Source organism: Cryptomeria japonica, chromosome 5 (genome assembly GCF_030272615.1).
Source record: "Cryptomeria japonica chromosome 5, Sugi_1.0, whole genome shotgun sequence".
NCBI lineage: Eukaryota > Viridiplantae > Streptophyta > Pinopsida > Cupressales > Cupressaceae > Cryptomeria > Cryptomeria japonica.
This window is the reverse complement of record NC_081409.1, coordinates 452,292,644-452,312,769: the sequence shown is the minus strand read 5'-3', so window position 1 is coordinate 452,312,769 and position 20,126 is coordinate 452,292,644. Positions and strand designations below refer to the sequence as shown.

Here is a 20,126-nt window from a genome sequence, read left to right as displayed (position 1 = left end):
CCTAGCATGCCAAAAGTTTGAATTTTGTTTTGGTGGGAAGGCTTGGTATAAATATGCAAATCAAAGACCAGATCTGTTGCTGCTGCACAAGAGAGTAATATCGGTAAAGTGAGAGAAATCCAAGTGTTAACCAGTCAGAGAGTCCATCGACAATCATAGAGGCGATTGTGTGCTTGAGTGAGAATCGGTTAGAGGAGTTCAACCGACAAGGGTAAGGTAACCGATAGACTGTCTTTGAGTCTAACAGTGGTGTGAATCAGTGGTGGTAGGACTGGCAGAGAAGAGGCAAAGAAGAGAAAAGTAGAGTGAGAATATAATCTGTGAAGAACCGGCAAGTTGATAACCGATAGTGATCAGAGAGCTAAGAATCAACAGAGTGAAGAAGAACGGTGGTGTTTAGTAGCACTGTGTGAGAGTAGTTAGAGAACCAACAGAGAGAAGAGTACCAATAGAGAAGAGGTAGAAGCTAAATCGGTAAGCTTGCAACAAAGAAGAAAAGATTTCAAAGGTTACAAAACTCATTTTTAACCAAGAGATTAACTTTTGTATTTAATATATGATATTATAATCACTGAGTTGGAGCTTGGTGTTGGGGTTGGTGCTCCTTGGGTTGGTGCCCTAAAATCAGGGGTTAGTGCTCCTTGGGTTGGTGCCCTAAAGCAAGGGTTAGTGCTCCTTGGGTTGGTGCCCTAAAGCAGGGGTGGTTCTCCTTGGGTTGGTGCCCTAAATGTTGTAACCAATGTTTCATTCTGAGGCTGGATTGGAGTAGTAGATTCCAACAACATTTCTCACCAATTTCTTTCCCATGTTGGGTTTTCCTCATACATCTAGTGTTATGTAATGTTCCTGTTGTGTGTGGTTGCATTTGTGTCATCCTCCTATCTAACCGATATGTTTTCTTTATGTTAGTTCTTCTAACCGGTATACACACATAGAATAGAAAAGGGTAAAATTTTGAAACTACTGATTCACCCCCCCTCTCAGTGGCATCTTGTGTTCAACAACTATTCCGTATCATGCATTCAATAGAAAGATATCAACTTAACACAAACACAAATCAATCACCATATGAACACCAGGATTTTCATGTGTAAACCCAAATGGGAAAAACCATAGTGGGAATCGGTACCCACAAGATTTTTCACTCTTTCGAAATGTGCCCTATTAGGAGCCTAGCTCGATTAGGAGCTTACAATTATACATGGTTAGGAGTAGACCCTATTAGGAGGCCACTTGTTAAGAGATTTACATCAGCCTTGTTAGGAGATTTACTCTTTTAGGAGTAACCTTGTGAAAGGATTTGGAACCCAAGCTAATGAGTCACCCGGTGAAGGGAATTATAAAATTAGGCCTATCAAGACCTACCCGGTTAAGGGATTTTGAGTATGTTGCAACTGTTAGGGAATAATAGATGTATGATCTAAAAATAACACTCTTTGCTTTCTTGTACATATCCTTTTCCGCTCCAATCTGCTTCTCTCTTGCAAATACACACACTGGTTCGACCACACACTCTTCTTTTGATCACCGACATAGTAAATCATCATAGGCTTACCCTAAATAGACTTTACAACTTAGTCAGTTACAAAACCCTAACCTCATACTAAGATTTACATCATAGATCATCACAGATCTTTACAAATCATTACACATAATCATATGGATCATTACAAAAAATTACAAATCAATTAGAGTCGTTGAATGAACATATATCATCACTACACTTCGATCTGATAAGCAATCAAGCCCTTAAAAATTTCTTCTTTTTTCTTTGCTATTTCCCAAGATATTCCATCTTTAATCGTGCCAAAACAACATTTTAATACTTCATGTGGATTCAGCCATGCCATCACCATCTTACAAACATAATGTAATACACTGTCAAACTCAAAATCATTGCCAGATTTGAATACCAGTTCATAAACCCTACTAAAACCCTAAATAAAATACATCAGTCAATCACAATCATGACTTTCGATAGCCAAAACATGATGTGGTTCCGGTCATAACCTCATTATAATGTTACAAACACATATTCCAAATCGTAACACCAAATTCCTCACCAATCTCTAGATCCAATTACTTAAGCATAACATAGTTTCACATTTACCAGTTAAAGTCCTATTTGCCAGTTAACTGTCAAATCCATTCCATAGCTTTTTGGTCAATCATAGACGACTTAGATAGCATGGTAGAAAAATGTAACCATAGTTGCCATCAATGACAACACAAAGTGATTATCAAGTCATCAAATACATCTCAACTATATCATCACCAACAGTCCTTATACAAGTCCATCAATATCATCAACAATTATGCCAATGCTTTGGAAGGACCATGGAAAAAATGGTGTTGCAAGGCTCCTTTAAGGGCCTCCAACCATCCTCTACTGACCTTATCTTCTCCCACTAGCAGTTTGTTGATGACACTATTATTATGGGGGAATCAAGTATTTCAGAAGCTAAAGTTTTGAAGAGCACCCTGTGTAAATTTGCCTTTGCTTTGGGTCAGCTTATCAACTGGGCTAAAAGTGAAGTCTTTTTCATTAATACTCTAGAGAGAAGACAACTGAGGATTAGCAGAATCTTGGAGTGTAGGACTGCTGACCTTCCTGCCACCTACCTTGGTCTCCCCATGGGAATTGCCCCTCTTGATCCCTTCTGGAGTTCTCTAGTGGACAAATTTCATAAAAAACTTGTTGGTTGGAAAGGGGCCCTCTTAAGTCAAGCTGACAAGCTCCAACTCCTTAAGGCTACTCTTCAAAGTATTCCAATTTATGCTCTTAGTCTTTTCAGAATTCTAGTTAAGTATGTTGAAGCAATTGAGAAAATTCAAAGAAGATTCCTATGGTCTGGGGTTGAGGATAAGAAAAGAATGTCCTTGGTGCCCTGGGATCAGGTTTGTAGGCTGAAAAGCAAAGGAGGTCTAGGCCTCGGGAGGATTCGTACTTTAAATGAAGCTCTCTTGTCCAAACAAGTCTGGAGAATGTTTCATTCCGATTCTGAATGGTGCAAAATTTGGCGAAGTAAGTACTCTCTTCTATCCCCCTCTCTCTCCTCTTTTCTCAATTTGGATCCCAGTATTAATGGATCCCACATTTGGAATCATGCCTCTAAATGTAAAGAAAGTATAGCTAAAGGAGTGATATGGAAACTTGAAAATGGTAGGAAAGTAAAATTTTGGGAGGATCCCTGGCTTTTTGATAAACCTCTAATGGACTTCAATGAATGGGCCCCCCATGCTCCCTCCTGTATTAGATCTTTTGGCTCTTTAGTTGCTAAGTACTGGGATGGTAATGAATGGAAGAACATTGAAAGTATCCACCCTAGCCTTTCTAAGCTCAAGATCCATTTGTCTGCGGTATGGCTGAATAATGAAGAGGACTCCCTTATTTGGAAACATGATCCCAAAGGAACTTTATCTGTGTCTTCTATGTATTATGTCCTCCCCCCCCCCACTCCAATTAACCCTTATTGGTCTAAAGCCTGGATTAAGGGTCTTACCCCCAAAATCAATTTTTTCTTCTGGACTATCCTCTAAAATAAGATCCTGACCCTTGACAACCTCAAAGACAGAGGTTTTCCCCTCCCTAATAGATGTGTTGTGTGCCTTCAAGAGGAAGAGTTTGTGGACCATCTTGCTCTCCACTGTTCCTTCTTAGCCTCTGTTTGCGAAAGCTTCCTCAAGAGCTTCATTATTGCTTGGGTGTTTCCTAATAACATTAGAGATATGTTCTCCTCCTGGAATATTCAATGGGCTAACCCTTTTTTGAGATGTTTGTGGCAGCTTTCTCTTCCTCACATCTTGTGGGGTCTATGGAAAGAAAGAAATAACCGAATCTTCAAGGATGTCTCCCTCAATCAAGATATTGTATTTCAAAAAATTCAATGGTCTATTCAGGAAAATATAGGGATCATTGAGGGTCCTTGTTACTCGAACAATCCACTGGATTCAAATATCTTAAGGGTATGGAATATGAAGATCACTGATGGTCCTAATCTCAACCAAGATAAAAGTCTTGAAGCTAAGTGGCAAACCCCTCCTCAAGGTTGGCTCAAAGTTAATTTTCACAGTGCTACCAAAGGTAACCCAGGTCCTTCAGGTTGTGGAGCTATTCTTAGATATCATAGAGGAATTTGCAAGGAAATGGTTGTTGTCCCTATTGGAACCCAAACCAATCATAAAGCTGAAGTAATGGCAGCTCTTCAAGGCATCATCCTAGCCAAAAAATGGAAATGCCCCTATCTATGGATAGAAGGGGATTCAAATAATATAATAAAGTGCCTTAATGGGACTTCAAAACCTTCTTGGTCGATTCACAACATAATCACCTCTGCTATTGACATTATTAGCACCTTTAAAAAATGCCATATCTCCCACATCTACTGGGAGGCCAATGGCTCTACTATCTGGGTTGCCAATGCGGTGGTTAAAAGTGAGGCAATTACCACGTGGACGGGTGAAAGCGGACTCCTCGAAGATGTTAGACAAATCATTAGCAATGAGCGATATAAAAGCACTCCAAAGACTCTTGATGGATAGGATAATTATGAAAAGTACTAATGTGAGTACTTCGAGTTATTTTAATAATGAGAAAATCACTCATTATAACATCAATGCCATAAACTCTCATGCTTTTTGGGTAATTGTTATAGCTCTGAAAAGCTCTCAGTTTAATCAGCTCTGTAAGTTTCAAAATTTGGCCGTGAGTAGCAACAACATGGGCGGAAATAGGAGGTGATATGAACCAAGTAGTTGTAAAGAATGGAAACAGAAGGAAGAGGTTTGGGGTATTCTGCAGCAAGGTGGTCTCTCAAACTTCATGGAGAGACTCCACGGCCAAGATGGTATGGTAACCAGTCTATTCTGCAAGAACTGGAAGAAGGGCATGTTAAAAATGGGCGATCAAATTGTTGAAATCGATGAAGATTTAATTGCTCAAGCTACGGGCCTCACCAAGGAAGGTTGCAACTTCTACAGAGATAGGAAGGTCAGCAGGGAAGCTATTGAAAGGTACCCGGTAACTGAGAAAGAGAAAAAATGACTGGTAAAGTTGAGCAAAACCTACTACCTGCCTAGGGCTTTTGCCAAACCCTGGCGGGAGATTCTTTTTGTTTTAATGCGATATATCACTCTAGATGGTAGGTTTACGAAAGTTTATGGGTATCACTTTGTTCTATTAAATCACTTTAGGCATAATGATAAGGTTAATTTCCCTTATTTCCTGCTTTGTTCGATGGATGCATCCCTTAAGGCTTATAAAGAGAATCCTCTGGGTGATACTACTATGCACCAAGGTCTAATGGTCCTAATTTATGACCATTTAAAGGCCACTCAAATTACTTGTATGCAGCCCTCTGTGGATTCTAAGGAAGAGATGTCTGATTCTGCCTTTTCTAAGGAGGAGGAATCCGATAGTGACTCTTCATCTGATATAGAGGACAGTTTTGATGACTCGGAGTATGAAAGCAGGAAGAAGAGGAAATACAGAAAAACAAGACCCTCTTCATCCAAGGGCAAAAAGCCTCAAAGAAAACCCTTGATTAGTATCTCTTCAGAAGGGAAGGATTCAGATGATTCTGAGAAGGAGAACCCTAAAGGGCTACTGAAGAAGAAAACAAAAATCCATACCTAGACCTGGAAAAAGCACAAGAAAAAAAAGGAGACTAGCAAGGAACCGGAAGCTGACAAGCAAGCAAGGACCCTAGAAGCTGAGAACAGCCTAGAAAAGGAGACTATGGAAGAGACTCTCAGGGCTGATGACACAATTTCTGCCCTCCACATCCCCAAAGAATAACAAGTTACTCCTGGAAAAGCTACTCCCTCATCTGGCCCTCCTCCTGAGGGTTTGCATGGTTTCATGGAAACTATGGAGTGGCTCATTAATGGTTACAAGAAAGCTGTGGATGAATACAAGAAGCTCTGTAACAAAGTCTTGATTCTAGAAACCATTAATATTGGGGAGGGAAATACAATGGCCGACTATATTGAGGACCTGAAAAACACCATCGGCAAAGCTGAAGACATCAGAGATGCTTTCAACCCTAGGTTTGAGAAGATTGAAAAGGAGATGCTGGACAGAAAAAGCCTTGCGGACACTAGCAAAAAAACCTTCTCGAACATTGTCACCAAAGTTGATAAAATTAAGGAGTGCCTGAAGAACATCGCTAAACAGAGCCTAAGTATTTTGAAGATCTCGGCCAACAACACCCACACCCTCATCAGCAAGATGGATGATGAAAAGGAAATCCAAGACTTAGAACTGGAAGCTGAAGGAACAGGGGAAGCTCAAGGTCCCAGAACCCACACCAGAGGCAAGAGGAAGGAAAAGAAACCGAACAAGGATTTGGAAGACCTGAAAGTTGTCGGGGCCACCTATGATGAGCTAGTGACAAAGGCGGAGGATCTGCTAAAGAAAATCGTTGTGTAGTGCATTCCCTGTTTCTTTGCTATTTTTTGTTAAGTTGTTCTTTCTGTTCGTTGGTCTTTTGGCCAGTCTTTTTGTCTGCAGACTCTTTTGTTCTGTTCTTCTCGGTGCTTTTTCTCTTTCTATGATGTAAAGGTTTCGGGTCCTAAAAACCTATTTTTTAATTAATCAAAACAATTATGCCAATATCCATTCACAATATCTGTTATGCCAATATGCCAACATTCTCCCCCTTTGGCATTGATGGCAATACTGAAAAACCTCATCATGCTGAAATGAACTGATTTGTTTTGTACTTTCTCTTTTGCTCAACATCTCCTTTGTATTTCTTCTATCGGTTATCTAGTTCTTCTTCTTCTCAACTAGTTCTTCTCCCCCTTTAAAAACAATGCCAAAGGTGCAAATACCTCTGTTGTCTTCATCTCTATTGCTGCCATCTCTGTTTATCTCATCGTAGTTGCTCCCCCTGAGGAGTAGTCCACTTCACATCAATCCAAGATTGAAATATATTCAATGAATTCATGGGATTGATGCATCACCAACATCTTAGTTGATCTTGTGCAGGGGTACAACCCCTAATCTACCTCTGAGATATTAAAAGGTTGTATTAGGCAAAGGTTTAGTGAATATGTCTGCTAACTGCTCTTTGCTAGACACGTACTCCATTTTTACTTTCTTCTCCTATACTCTTTCCCTTAGAAAATGATACTTCAACTCAATGTGCTTTGTTCTTGCATGTAATATAGGATTTTTTAAAATATTAATAGTACTAGTGTTATCACAATGAATAGTCACCGATTCAGACATGTCTTCCTTAAAACCTTCCAAAATATGTCTCATCCATATAGCCTGAGTACAATTCATTGATGATGCCACATATTCTTCTTCAGCTATAGATTGTGAAAGACAAGATTGTTTCTTTCTTATCCAGGACACCAATATTTCTCCTAAAAAGAAAGCTCCACTGGTTGTTCTTTTCTAGTCATCAACATTTCCAGCCCAGTCTACATCTGTGAAAACTTTTAAAGAAAAATTTTCATTGTAAGGATACCACAAACCATAATCAACTATTCCTTTCAAATACCTAAATATCCTTTTTACAACTACAATGTGTGTCTCCTTAGAATATTTCTAAAATCTTGCAACCAATACAACAACATGTGCAATGTCCGGTCTACTGTGAACAACATAATGCAACTTTCCAATCATAGACCTGTATTCTTTCTCATCCATAAATGGTGAATCATCTTGTTTTGACAATTAACAACCTGTCATCATCGGAGTACCAACCAGTTTACAATATTCCATGCCAAAAAATTTCAAGACTTCTTTTACATACTTAGTCTGACGGATAATTATGTTGGAATCCAAGAACACTAAGAGGGGGGGGGGTGAATGAGTGTTCTACTAGAATGATCAATTTTAACCTTATCAAAATATGCATTCACCAATCGATATACCAGTACATATAAGATTGAAAGAAGTAACACAATCAATACGCTAATCACACAAATGAATACCATAACACAGAGAATTATATGTGGAAAACCTCAAAGAGGAAAAACCACAGTGGGATTTGTGACCCACAATATCAATCCACTGGCCATATGAAAAGATACTACAAAATATAGGGGCCTACACATGCAGGAAGGCTTACAGCCTATAGCACACTGCTCATCCGAAAAGAGTCTCACTGACTACATACAAATCTAGATTACAATCCGGAGAAATGAGTGAACTGCAAAGATAGCATCTCTTATGGCTGAATACAATTCTGGTTAAGCTTTGTCTATTTTGGTCTAAAACCCTAAACCCTTACCAGAATAACCTCTTACATAAATGTCCTCACATACATGATCTCTCTTACATATTTCACATTACAAAACATCATCACATTCTCCTATATAAAAAATGATCTAATCAACTGACCTATATACCCTTACAATTTTCCATGCCTTATGCTGGCTTACATAGATAATTACAAAGTGAATATACATGTTGGCTCAATTACATAAATACATAAATATCAAAATTAATTGCCGATGTTGGATATCCAAATCTGCCATGGCATTAGCCTACTTTCATAAGCAATAGGATTATACTTCTTCCATGGTTGTCAACTCATCGAGAAAGGAACTAATCAACTAATTTTGATTCTTGCCTGGGGCTAGCCGGTAGTTTAAAAGAGGCGATGATTCCTTGGATGGAGTAGACTAAGAAGTTTCCTCATTCCATCCTGCACACACCCCCAGTGTGGTAGCTCATGATAGCGCCTAACTGGTAGAGTCAGGCTTCTAATCCTGATGAGTAGGGCCCTTTAGTTAGGGAGGGAGTTAAGACGAGCTAAAAGTAGTTAGGTCCCTCGAGCTCAAAACCATACCGAATTGCCAACAACTAGTCAATTAATGAGTAGCTAATCAAATGGATGGAACTCCCTACTCTATGGTTGGGTACTGATGGGCCTTCCACTTACAACAGCTATTTGGCATTTTCACCCGAACACCTTCTATTTGTTCTAGTTAGCAAGGACGGGTAGGGAAAGGCCCCTGATGCCATCCTCCAATACCAATAACCTAATGAAGTCATGTCGGCCTGCAATGTCGGTAACTAAAGAATTCCTCCTACCGGTGAAGATACCTGTCACTGTCGGTGTCGGTGTCGGTGAAGTGTCTTCCGGTAAAAAAATATACCAAAATTTGAAGCTGGAACATGTTGCCATCAATGACAACATATTGAAACCAACCAAATGAGTGTCAATTGCCAACAAAATATTCCATTCTCCAGTTGTTGAATCTGTAAACCAATAAAGAATTTTATCTCACCAATAAGAGACATCTCAAATTCTTTCTTCATTTCATTTGCAAAAGACATACACATGTCATCATTTTCACCAAATATTATATCATCAACAAAAACTTCAGCAATTAACATTTTGTCTCCATTAGTCTTCAAATATATGTTACTATCTTCACTAGTTCTCCAGAATCCTATCTTGATCAGATGTGCATGCAATATTTCAATCCATGCTCTAGGATCTTTCTTCAATCCATATAGTGCCTTGTGTAGTTTGCAAACCATTTTTTCATCTTCACTCAATACAAAACCATCCGGTTGTTCTATATATACTTATTCTTCCAAGATACCATTTAGAATAATTGATTTAACATCCATCTGATATACCTTAAATCTTTTAAAAGCAGCAAAGGCAAGCAAAATTCTAACACCTTCAAGTCTTGCCACCAGTGCAAAGGTTTCACCATAGTCTTCACCTTCTTCTTGTACATACCCTTTCCAAACCAACCTCGCCTTGTTTCTAACAGCTTCACCATCCTCAGTAAGTTTGTTTCTGAATACCCATTTTGTCCCAATAACTTTTTTTTCTTCCGGTCTAGGAACAAGAGACCATGTATTTTTCTTCTCAATCTGGTCAAGTTCTTCATTCATTGCTTTCAACAAGTCTTCATCTTTCAAAGCTTCTCTAATAGTCTTCGGCTCAATAGTTGAAATCAAATAATAATTCTCTTTGATTTTTCTTCTTGTCTGGACACCAACATTATTGTCACCTATAATCTGGTCTTCTAAATCATTTAGCCTTACATATCTTGGGATTACCATTTCCGGTGCAATGTTTTCTCCTTCATGTTCATCATCTTCTTTATCGCTTACTAGTTGAGCTCCTATTTCTGCATTGTTCTGCTCATATTCCTTTTGCACTTCCGATTCAATATACACAAGTTTTTCTTTATCATCAGCAAACTCAGATCTGCTGGACTCATCAGGTTTGTCAAAAAATTCATCAATTTTAACATTCACACTCTCAACTATTTTCTTTGTCCTTTTATTATAACATTTGAATTCTTTACTCTTGGTAGAATATCCAAGAAATATCCCTTCATCACTCTTCACATCAAACTTTCCAGTAAAATCATCCCTCTTATAAAACATCTACTACCCAAAACTTTAAAGTAGTTGACATTAGGAGTCTTACCATGCCAAAGTTCATAAGGTGTTTTATCATTACCTTTCTGTTGAACACAAAGTACCACTGAGAAGGGGGTGAATCAGTGGTTTCCAAAATTCTTTCTTCATTTGATCCTAAGAGTGAGTACCGGTTAGCAAAGAAAACACAAGTAAACCTACTGGTGAGATAAAGAAAGACTTCACAATGCAATCACACAAAGGCACATCACATGACACCGGTATATACGAGGAAAACTCAAGATGGGAAAAACCTCAGTGAGAAGAGGTGTTGAAGACTACTGCTCCAATCCAACCTCACAATGAAACACTTGGTTACAACATTTAGGGCACCAACCCAAGGAGTACCACTCCTGCTTTAGGGCACCAATCCAAGGAGCACCAACCCCTACACTGAGCTCCAACTCAATGATCTATCATGAACAAAATCAATTACAAAAGTAATAGATTGATTACAAGTGAATCTTGTAACCACTGCATACACTTTACCCTATCGGTTTCTCACCTCCTTTGCCTCACCGGTTGACTCCTACTCTTCACTTGTTGCTGACACACCGGTTCTACCTCTGCCTGTTGGATGAACAGTCTGAGCATACACTTGTTGTCGGTTAGTCTGCTCATTGGTTTATCCTTTCTCTTCTCCCTACCTGTCGGATCTTCTCTCCCATACACACATATAGCTGCTTCACTCTGCACTACCTTCCAGTTGGCTTGAACACTATCATTTCCTACCTCTATAACTCACTTTGCAGTTTGCCAGTTTGTCTGATCTTGCCGATCAAGCCACTATTAAACCCTCTCACCGGTTTAACCTTCCCTGATAGCTATTTTCTTCATACATTGAGTTCCTTGACTCTTCTCAGTCTTATCTGCTCTCTTCTTTGCTCAAGATCACTCTCCTTCGCTAACCAGCATCACACAACTTCAACATAAATATTAGAGCTTTCCCGCCAAAGCATGAGTTTGAAATTTTGCATGCTAGGGTTTTCTCACCGACCAAATTAGCATACTAGATCCAATCAAATCTCTTCTCTGATATTGTGGACTTGCAACAAGTCATCCATCAAATGTATATTTGCTATGTTTAGCAAATATGACAAACTACTCACTGACCCGCTTCCATCCATCATATTAAATGATCTTCATGGTTATCTTTTCCAGGTTGATTAGTTGATCAGATCTCTTGCTTCGATCAACTCACCAGGGGGCATCCTTTGATTTGCCTTGAGACACACTCTTCTGCAATTCCTTGTGATTGTCGTAATCAACATTAAATATCGACCAATGCCAACAACCTCACCGACATGACACTTCACCGATCTCTGCATGCTTTCCACTTCAACTCTACGTGGCATTAATATTAGTATTCGTCAGCTTAGACCTCTATGTCGGTCCAAACATGATCACCAAGCACTTAACCGATGCACACCTACCAATCATCTAACCCTACCGATACACCTCACCTTACCAGTTAACCATCTTACTATACAGTTTCCTACACAACTGGTGCATCACATTTACCGATCATCACCTTGCTAACCAATAGTATATATCCATGGTGAGTCATCATGTACCTTACTACCTAATTATGAGCACTCCACTTTGCCTCTTGACTCTTTTTTGCATACTGGTAACCACTTTGTTTACCGGTTGACATGTTTCGGCCTTCATACTGTTAATATGCATGATGTCTTCATGCCATCATCCCCCAACAACTATGCATCTGTGGTAGGACCCTTTCACCATCTGCATCCCAGTCACTCCATGTGTACAACTGCAGAGCCTTATCTTCATTTGAAAGGTTCTCCTCTCAATTGGTTTGTTAAGGTGATAAACACATCATCTCAACTCCTCCTTCTCTATTCGGAGAGTAGATCATGTCTTCACATGTTGATCTAGTGTACATCCCTGAACTTAAATTCTAGAGGCTTCCTCATCTTGCACTTTGGTCATCCAGTTGGTGGGAAGAATAGAAAACTACACTTCACTACTACACATCGATGGAGGAAGATCTATGTCACCTGACGGTAATTATGTGACTCCACTAAGGAGAGGATACATCTCCAACTTGACATATGTCCCAGTACCTTTTCCATATGTCATCTTTTCTCATTGAAGCAACACACTTTCTATCAACCTTCTCTTCATCTGGTGGGAGTCCTTCCAGTGGGCATCACACTAGCATATCGGTTGCACTGCTGACCCTTAATTAGTTCATACTGCAGCAAGCTCACTGGTCACACGCTTTCCGGTTCTCATCACTCACCGATCACTTCTCTCTAATGCTTGTTCAACATTAGCATGCATACCCACTAATTAGTTCCTTCTTCCCAATACTGACATGTAAACTAGTTAGTTTGACTTGCTTACCTGTTGGCTTCACTATCCATACTACTGGTTGATAACACTATCAGCATATCAACTATTCAACCATGTTGGTTGTCCTGTTGTATGCTATTCTGGTTGACATCAATGACAACACAATGCTAACACTTTCTTCACAAGAACCTGGTTCAAAGTATAAACAACAGTGCTAACTACTTCTCTCCTAAACATTTTTGGAACATCTCCTTGTATCAACATTGTTCTAGCAACTTCCACTAGTGTTTTGTTTCTCCTCTCTACAATGCCATTATGCTATGGAGTCCTAGGTTCTAACATCTATCTCTTTATTCCATGTTCTTCATAATACCTAGTAAACTCATTAGAAGTAAATTCTCCACCCCGGTCAGATCTTAAGCACTTTAGATTCTTGTCGGTTTCCTTTTCAACTAGGGCTTTAAAGATCTTGAATTTGCTAAATGCCTCTAATTTCTCCTTCAAGAAATTTACCCACATCATCCTTGAAAAATCATCAGTGAAAATCATAAAATACTTATCACTATAAAAACTTCTAGTCCTCATAAGACCACATAGATCAGTATTCACTAAATCAAGAATATGCTTTGAAGAAACAGATGTCGAAGTCATCTTACCCATCTAACAATCTTTGCATAACACATTATCCAGTTTAACAAGTTGGGGTATACCTTTCACCATATTAGATTTGCTGACCCTTATCAAGTTATCAAAGTTGACATGACAAAACCTTTTGTGCCACAACCAGCTATCTTCAATTTTAGCCACCAAACAACTATTCACATTAGCATTCAGATGAAAAAGGTTACCTCTAGTCTGTTTACCAGTAGCTATCAAATCTCCATTGCATCTCATGATCTTGCACACTCCTTTTTTAAACTCAAAGTGATATCCTTTATCATTTAGTTGTCCAACACTCAACAAGTTATGTTTTAAACCTTCAACCCAATGAACATCATCTGCATTACTCTTACCATTCAGTGAAATAGATCCTTTACCTTTTACCAGGTAGGGTGAGTTATTACCAAATCTTACCACACCGCCATCAAAATATTCACAGGATATGAATTTGTTCTTATCACCGGTCATGTGATGTGAACAACCACTATCTATTATCCACTCATCACTAGAGTCAAACTGAGATACCAAAGCCTTTTCGTCAATCAGATCTTCCTTCACAACAACAAAGACAATTTCCTCATTGTCCTCTTCCTCAGATTCCTCATTTGTCACTCCTTCATCAACTACAACATAGCATTGTTTCTTCCCTTTCCCTTTATATTTCCTAAACTTCTCCTTTCTATCATTGTTAGGGCAATTAGCAACAATATGTCCAATCTTATTGCAAGAGAAACACTTAAGAGTTAGTTTACCTTTATATTTTCCAGTGCCTCTTGGAAGTCTCTTAGCCAGAAGAGTTTCAAACTCCATCAAGTTGTCTTCATCATCATTATCTCCTTTGCTACCACCATGACTAGATCTGCAATCATAACTGTGACATACATCTTTCCCTTTTCTCACAAGGTGTACCAGTTACAGATGCTTTAAAAGTTGATTCAGATGCCTTAGAAATACTGTTATCAAAACTATTTAATTCAAATGCAGTCAATTTACCAATAAGAGAATCAACAGTGACCTTATCACTACTTATAGACCTTAATTCTTGAAATAGAAGAAACTATGATTGCATAGGCAGGTAAAAGAGTTCTAAGCATCTTACTTACAATAGTGTCATCTTCAATCTTTTCTCCAACACTTTTAATACCACTGACAACCTCTTTAATCCTTTGTCCATACTGAGCTATATTTTCACCTTCTACCATTCTCATATCATCAAATTTACCTCTAAAACTCTCTTCCTTAGCTTTTTGAACATGTTTATCACCACCATAGATTAGTTCTAATTTCTCCCAAACTTTAAAAGCAGTTTCTAATCCATGTACATCAATGTATTCAGTATCAGACAGTGCACTCACAATGGCTTCTAGTGCTTGATTGTTTTCCTGCTGCTACTTAAGCTGATCTGGAGTTAGAGGACCGGTAGGGGGTACATATTTAGTAGTAACATGTTACCAAAATTGAGAACCCATACCTTTGATATAAATCTTCATTCTGTCTTTCCATATTGTGTAGTTGTCCTTGGTAAATTTCGGACCCTCCTTCTTCATCATTTTCCTTTGGATCTTTTCCTCAAGTTGTTAAGCTTCCTGCACACAAAGGACCTAAGGCTCTGATACCAATTGTTATTTAGAGGATCCAGTTAATACTGAGAGGGGGTTGGGGGGGGGTGAATCAGTATTAACAACAAACTAAAATCTTAAACCAAACTGATCAATACTTCACCAAAATAGATCATAACCAGTACCGGTAGCCACTGAAATCAATCTACTAATCAGATTTATCAAACTGCTCATTTAAGTGTTCCATATCATGCATGCAATAGAAAGATACCAACTTAACACAAACACAAATCAATCACCATATGAACACCAGGATTTTCATGTGGAAACCCAAATGGGAAAAACCACAGTGGGAATTGGTACCCACAAGATTTTGCACTCTTTTGGAATGCATCCTGTTAGGAACTTACAATTATGCCCGGTTAGGAGAAGACCCTGTTAGGAGTCCTCCGATTAAGGTATTTACCTCAGTCTTGTTAGGAGCTTTACTCTGTTAGGAGTACCTTGTGAAAGGATTTAGAACCCAAGCTAATGAGTCATCCGGTGAAGGGGTTTATATAATTAGGCCCGTCAGGACCTACCCTGTTAAGGGATTTTGAGTCTGTTGCAACTGTTAGGGAACAACCGATGTATGATCTAAAAATAGCACTCTCTGCTTGCTTGTACAGATCCTTTTCTGCTCCAATCTGCTTCTCTCTTGCAGACACACACTAGCTCGGCCACACACTCTTCTTTTGATCACTGACACAGTAAATCATCACAGACTTACCTTAAATAGATATTACAACTTAGTCGATTACAAAACCCTAACCTCACACTAAGATTTACATCATAGATCATCATAGATCTTTACAAATCATTACAGATAATCATATGGACCATTACAATAAATTACAAATCAATTACAGTCGTTGAATGATCATAAATCATCACCACACTTCGATTTGATAAGAAATCAAGCCCTCAAAATATTCTTCTATGATCTTTGTTGTTTCCCAAGAGATTCCATCTTTAATCACGCCAAAACAACATTTTAACACTTCACGCAGATTCAACCACGTCATCACCATCTTACAAAAATAATGTAATACATCGTCAAACTCAAAATCATTATCAGTTATAAGATTTGAATACCGGTTCATAAACCCTACTAAAACCCTTTAGAAAATACATCAGTCAATCACAATCATAACTTCCAGTAGCCAAAGCATGATGTTGTTTCGGTCATAACCTCATTACAATGTTACAAACACATATTCCAAACTGCAACACCAAATTCCTCAACAATCTCTAGATCCAATTACTTAAGCATAACACAGTTTCACATTTACCAGTTAAAGTCCTATTTGCCAGTTAATTGTTAAATCCATTCCATAGCTTTCCGGTAAATCATAAACGACTTAGCTAACATGATAGAACAATGTAACCATAGTTGCCACCAATGACACCACAAATTGATCATCAAGTCATCAAACAACATCTTAACTATATCATCACCAAAATTCCTTATACAGGTTCATCAATATCATCGACAGTTATGCCAATATCCATTTACATGATCAATTATGCCAATATGCCAACATATTATATTATTAGAAAGATGAGACATTAAATCAACAAATGCTATATCAACTTGATCCATTAAAAAAACATTAGACATTAAATCAACAAATCCATTATAACATGCTCAACTACTTGATGCACTAAAATATTATACATTAAATCAACAAATGCTAATAACAACTATTAGAACATGCTCAACTACTCAATCCTCTCCCCTATATCTAGGTAGGTGTATAGATAAGTGTGAGACATATGCAAATAAAATAAATATATTAAAATATATGCATATAAAGATAAAATAAGATTTAAGTACAAAGCAATTTATATATATAGAAATAAATTAAAAAATAGTAGAATAAATCCAACTATATATATAAATTGTGTATATATAAAACATGAAAATATAAAGAGTAGAAATGCATAAATTTTTTTAAAAAATAAGCTCAATTTCATACAAATGTATATAGAAAATATGAAAATACAAATAGTAGAAATGAATTAAAAATAGAAAAATAAACCCCCCTCCCTACAAATTGTATACACATAAAACATGAAAATACAAATAATACAAATGAATAAAAAATAGAAGAATAAACCTAACTCCATATAAATTGTATCTACCAAAATATGAAAATACAAATAATAGAAACAAATTAAAAAATATTAAAAAATAGAACAATTTTAGTCTCCCATGGATGAGGCCGTGTTCACATAGTAGATAAATTTGAGCACGTTGAGGCGAAATCTCGGAGAGAAAACTTAGTGCCACTTGACAAATGGCTTATAAAAAAACAAAACCCATAGTATTAAAAACTTGGGTGGAATACCCCACAAAGCTACAAAGGCATGGGAACAAAACCCAAGTCAACAATGGCCATTGTCCACAGACTCGCAACCCAATTCCCCTTCAAAACTGCGAAATTCTTGCCGGAAATACGGAGAAAACGTGGTGGACGCCATTCAATTCGGAATTCACTTCTTGTAACGATCCGATTCAACCCTCATCCCTTACGCCTGCTCTCCTGCGCTTTCCTCTCCATACATCGTTGACGCCCAATTACAAATATAAATATCCTGTGCTCTGCTCTGCTGGCTACGTTGACATGGGGTGTTGTGCATGATCCACGTGATGGAAGAATGAATGCGAATGGGGGAAGAGCGCGTGGGTGTGGGTGTGGGTGTGGGACCCATGCCCATGCCCATGCCCATGCCCGTGTTGGGTAACGCTTAACGCATCTCCGCACTACTACCATACCAGTAGGTACCATTTTATTCTTTGCCGGAGCATCTCTGGAGCTGTGGATCAGATGTCACGGAGGGAGGCAAATTGACTTGCTGGTAAAGAGGACCTGTCTTTATTGTTGATTAATTTGTGAATAGGCCAAATGGGGGGTTTTGGTAGAGCTCCACAACTCCGTTTTTGGTGGGGAATAACCTATTAATTTAACTGGTGGTAGAAATTTGTTCTATTGTAGCTGGCTTGATTCCCTTTTTGTTTGGCAACCTCTTATCGACATTTTCTTTCTCCGACTTTTCTTTTCCGAGGAAAGGATATCAAACTTGGGCCATTTTCAGACGGTTGTAACAGTAGCAATTTGTCGGAGATTTGAAGTGCAAATGGAATGATTGTTTTTGAGATTGTATTTTTTTTCTCGTGTTTATGGACGAGTTGAGAACTAAAGTTTGATGGGTTTAATGGATTTGGGTGTTGGTTTTGGAAACTGGTAAGAGCATTTTTTTCAAGGGTTTTCTTCAGCATCTGTGTGCTCAACTGGTGCAAGGCAAGTCCTTTTCTCTTCTCCTTTTCCCATGATTTTTTGTCTTTCGTTATCATTATCCCTAAAATTGGACAAATTGGTAAATGTGCTCTGTTGGGTGTGAAAGATAAAAAGTTGTTGGTCTGAAGCATTTTGATTGGAAAAACTTGAAATCTCAATAATGGTGTAAGGGGTTGATAGATGAGGTTTCTTATGCTGTGGTTTGGTATGTGGGTTTCTCAGAGTTGACTGGGTTAGTGCCAAAACGAAAGCGACCCTTCTTGCTAGACATCTGTTCAAGTGTTGGTAGCCGGGGAGGTTTTGTGTGAAAACAAGTTGGGCATAGATTGTGCTGTGGGATAGGAAATGTCTTCAAAGGAGAGGAAGGTGAGATTGAAGCTTCCAATCCCTGCGAGGGAAGATACTTTTTCAAAACCCTTACCATTGCCACTGCCATTACCATTACCATTACCATTGCCATTGCCTCCACCTGGACCAAATACGCAGACGTCCTGCAAGTCACCCTGTACTACTCTCCAAGAAGTTGCTCTCGAAGATCTCCAGAAAATCTCAACGCTTGGATGTGGTAGCAGTGGTAAAGTTTACAAAGTTGCACATGTCAAGACAGGCAAAATTTATGCCCTCAAAATTATCCAGGAAAAGCATGAACTTGCAGTCCGAAAGCAGATAATGAGAGAAATGGAGATTCTTAAAAGAGCCAATTCTCCACACATTGTCCAGTGTTATGGGATTTTTGATCGAGGTGGGGAGATCTCCTTTGTGTTGGAATATATGGATGGTGGAACCCTTGCCCAGGTTCTTCAAGCTCACAAGAAAATTCCAGAACCCTTTCTGGCTGAGGTTGCTAGACAGGTATTGAAGGGCTTGCTTTACTTGCATCAGAACAAAATTGTTCATCGTGATATAAAACCGTCCAATTTGCTAATCAACAAGAGGAGAGAGGTCAAAATAGCCGATTTTGGTGTTAGCACTGTGTTGGCTCACACTTTGGCACCATGTAATTCATTTGTGGGGACCTGTGCGTATATGAGTCCTGAAAGGTTTGATCCTGATCGCTATGGAGGAGAGTATGATGGTTGCTCAGCTGATATATGGAGTTTGGGATTATCTTTGCTGGAATGTGCAATTGGAAGATTTCCTTGTTTATCTCCTGGGCAGAAGGCTGATTGGCCTACCCTAATGGTGGCTATATGTTTGGGTGATCCTCCATCTCCACCTCCAGATGCATCACCAGAGTTTGAAAGCTTTATCAGAAGTTGTTTGCAGAAAGATGCTTCGCATCGTCATACTGCACACCGCCTTCTCTTCCATCCCTTTTTGAAGAAATTTGAAGAGAAGACCTGTGATCTGTCTCCTATCTTACGCTCTTTACATCTATAGGATTTTTCTTCCATGCTATAAAGATTGTGCATTGTAAAAAAAGCATTTTGCAATGCCAATAAGATTTTCTTGACTGTACTTCATATTTTATTTTGGTTTGGCAAATAAGCAAATGGAACATCAAATCATTTTTGTTGTTTCCAATCTTAAGCCATTTTATGTCATTATCTTTTTCCAGCTTTGCAAAGCTCTAAAGTGCACTGTCCATTGCCCCTCCTATCAATCTTTGCATACTGGATATCATGTTTGTGTCTCAATATGCCAATTTTATATTCTTCTGTCAATCATATTGTACATTATACAAGTAGAGGACACTTAAAATTTGCAGCAAATTATATTTATCACATCAAACTAAGGTTATGTCTGAACTTCTTTTTAATTATTTATTTATTCAATTCTGAAGGAAAACATGGTTTGTTAACCCTCTTTACAAGATTTTGTGGGACAATTTAGCTTTAAGGT

At 38.4% G+C, this 20,126-nt stretch overlaps 1 protein-coding gene across 1 annotated transcript; it reads left to right on the top strand.

Annotated features, from left to right (window-relative positions):
- The first annotated feature begins 17,351 nt into the window (after positions 1-17,351).
- Positions 17,352-19,818, top strand: LOC131060823 (mitogen-activated protein kinase kinase 9). Its single transcript, XM_057994244.1, has 2 exons — positions 17,352-18,287; positions 18,507-19,818. Exon 2 carries the CDS (start codon positions 18,630-18,632, stop codon positions 19,662-19,664), a length of 1,035 nt encoding a protein of 344 aa, XP_057850227.1. The 5' UTR covers positions 17,352-18,287; positions 18,507-18,629; the 3' UTR covers positions 19,665-19,818.
- Positions 19,819-20,126: the final 308 nt, after the last annotated feature.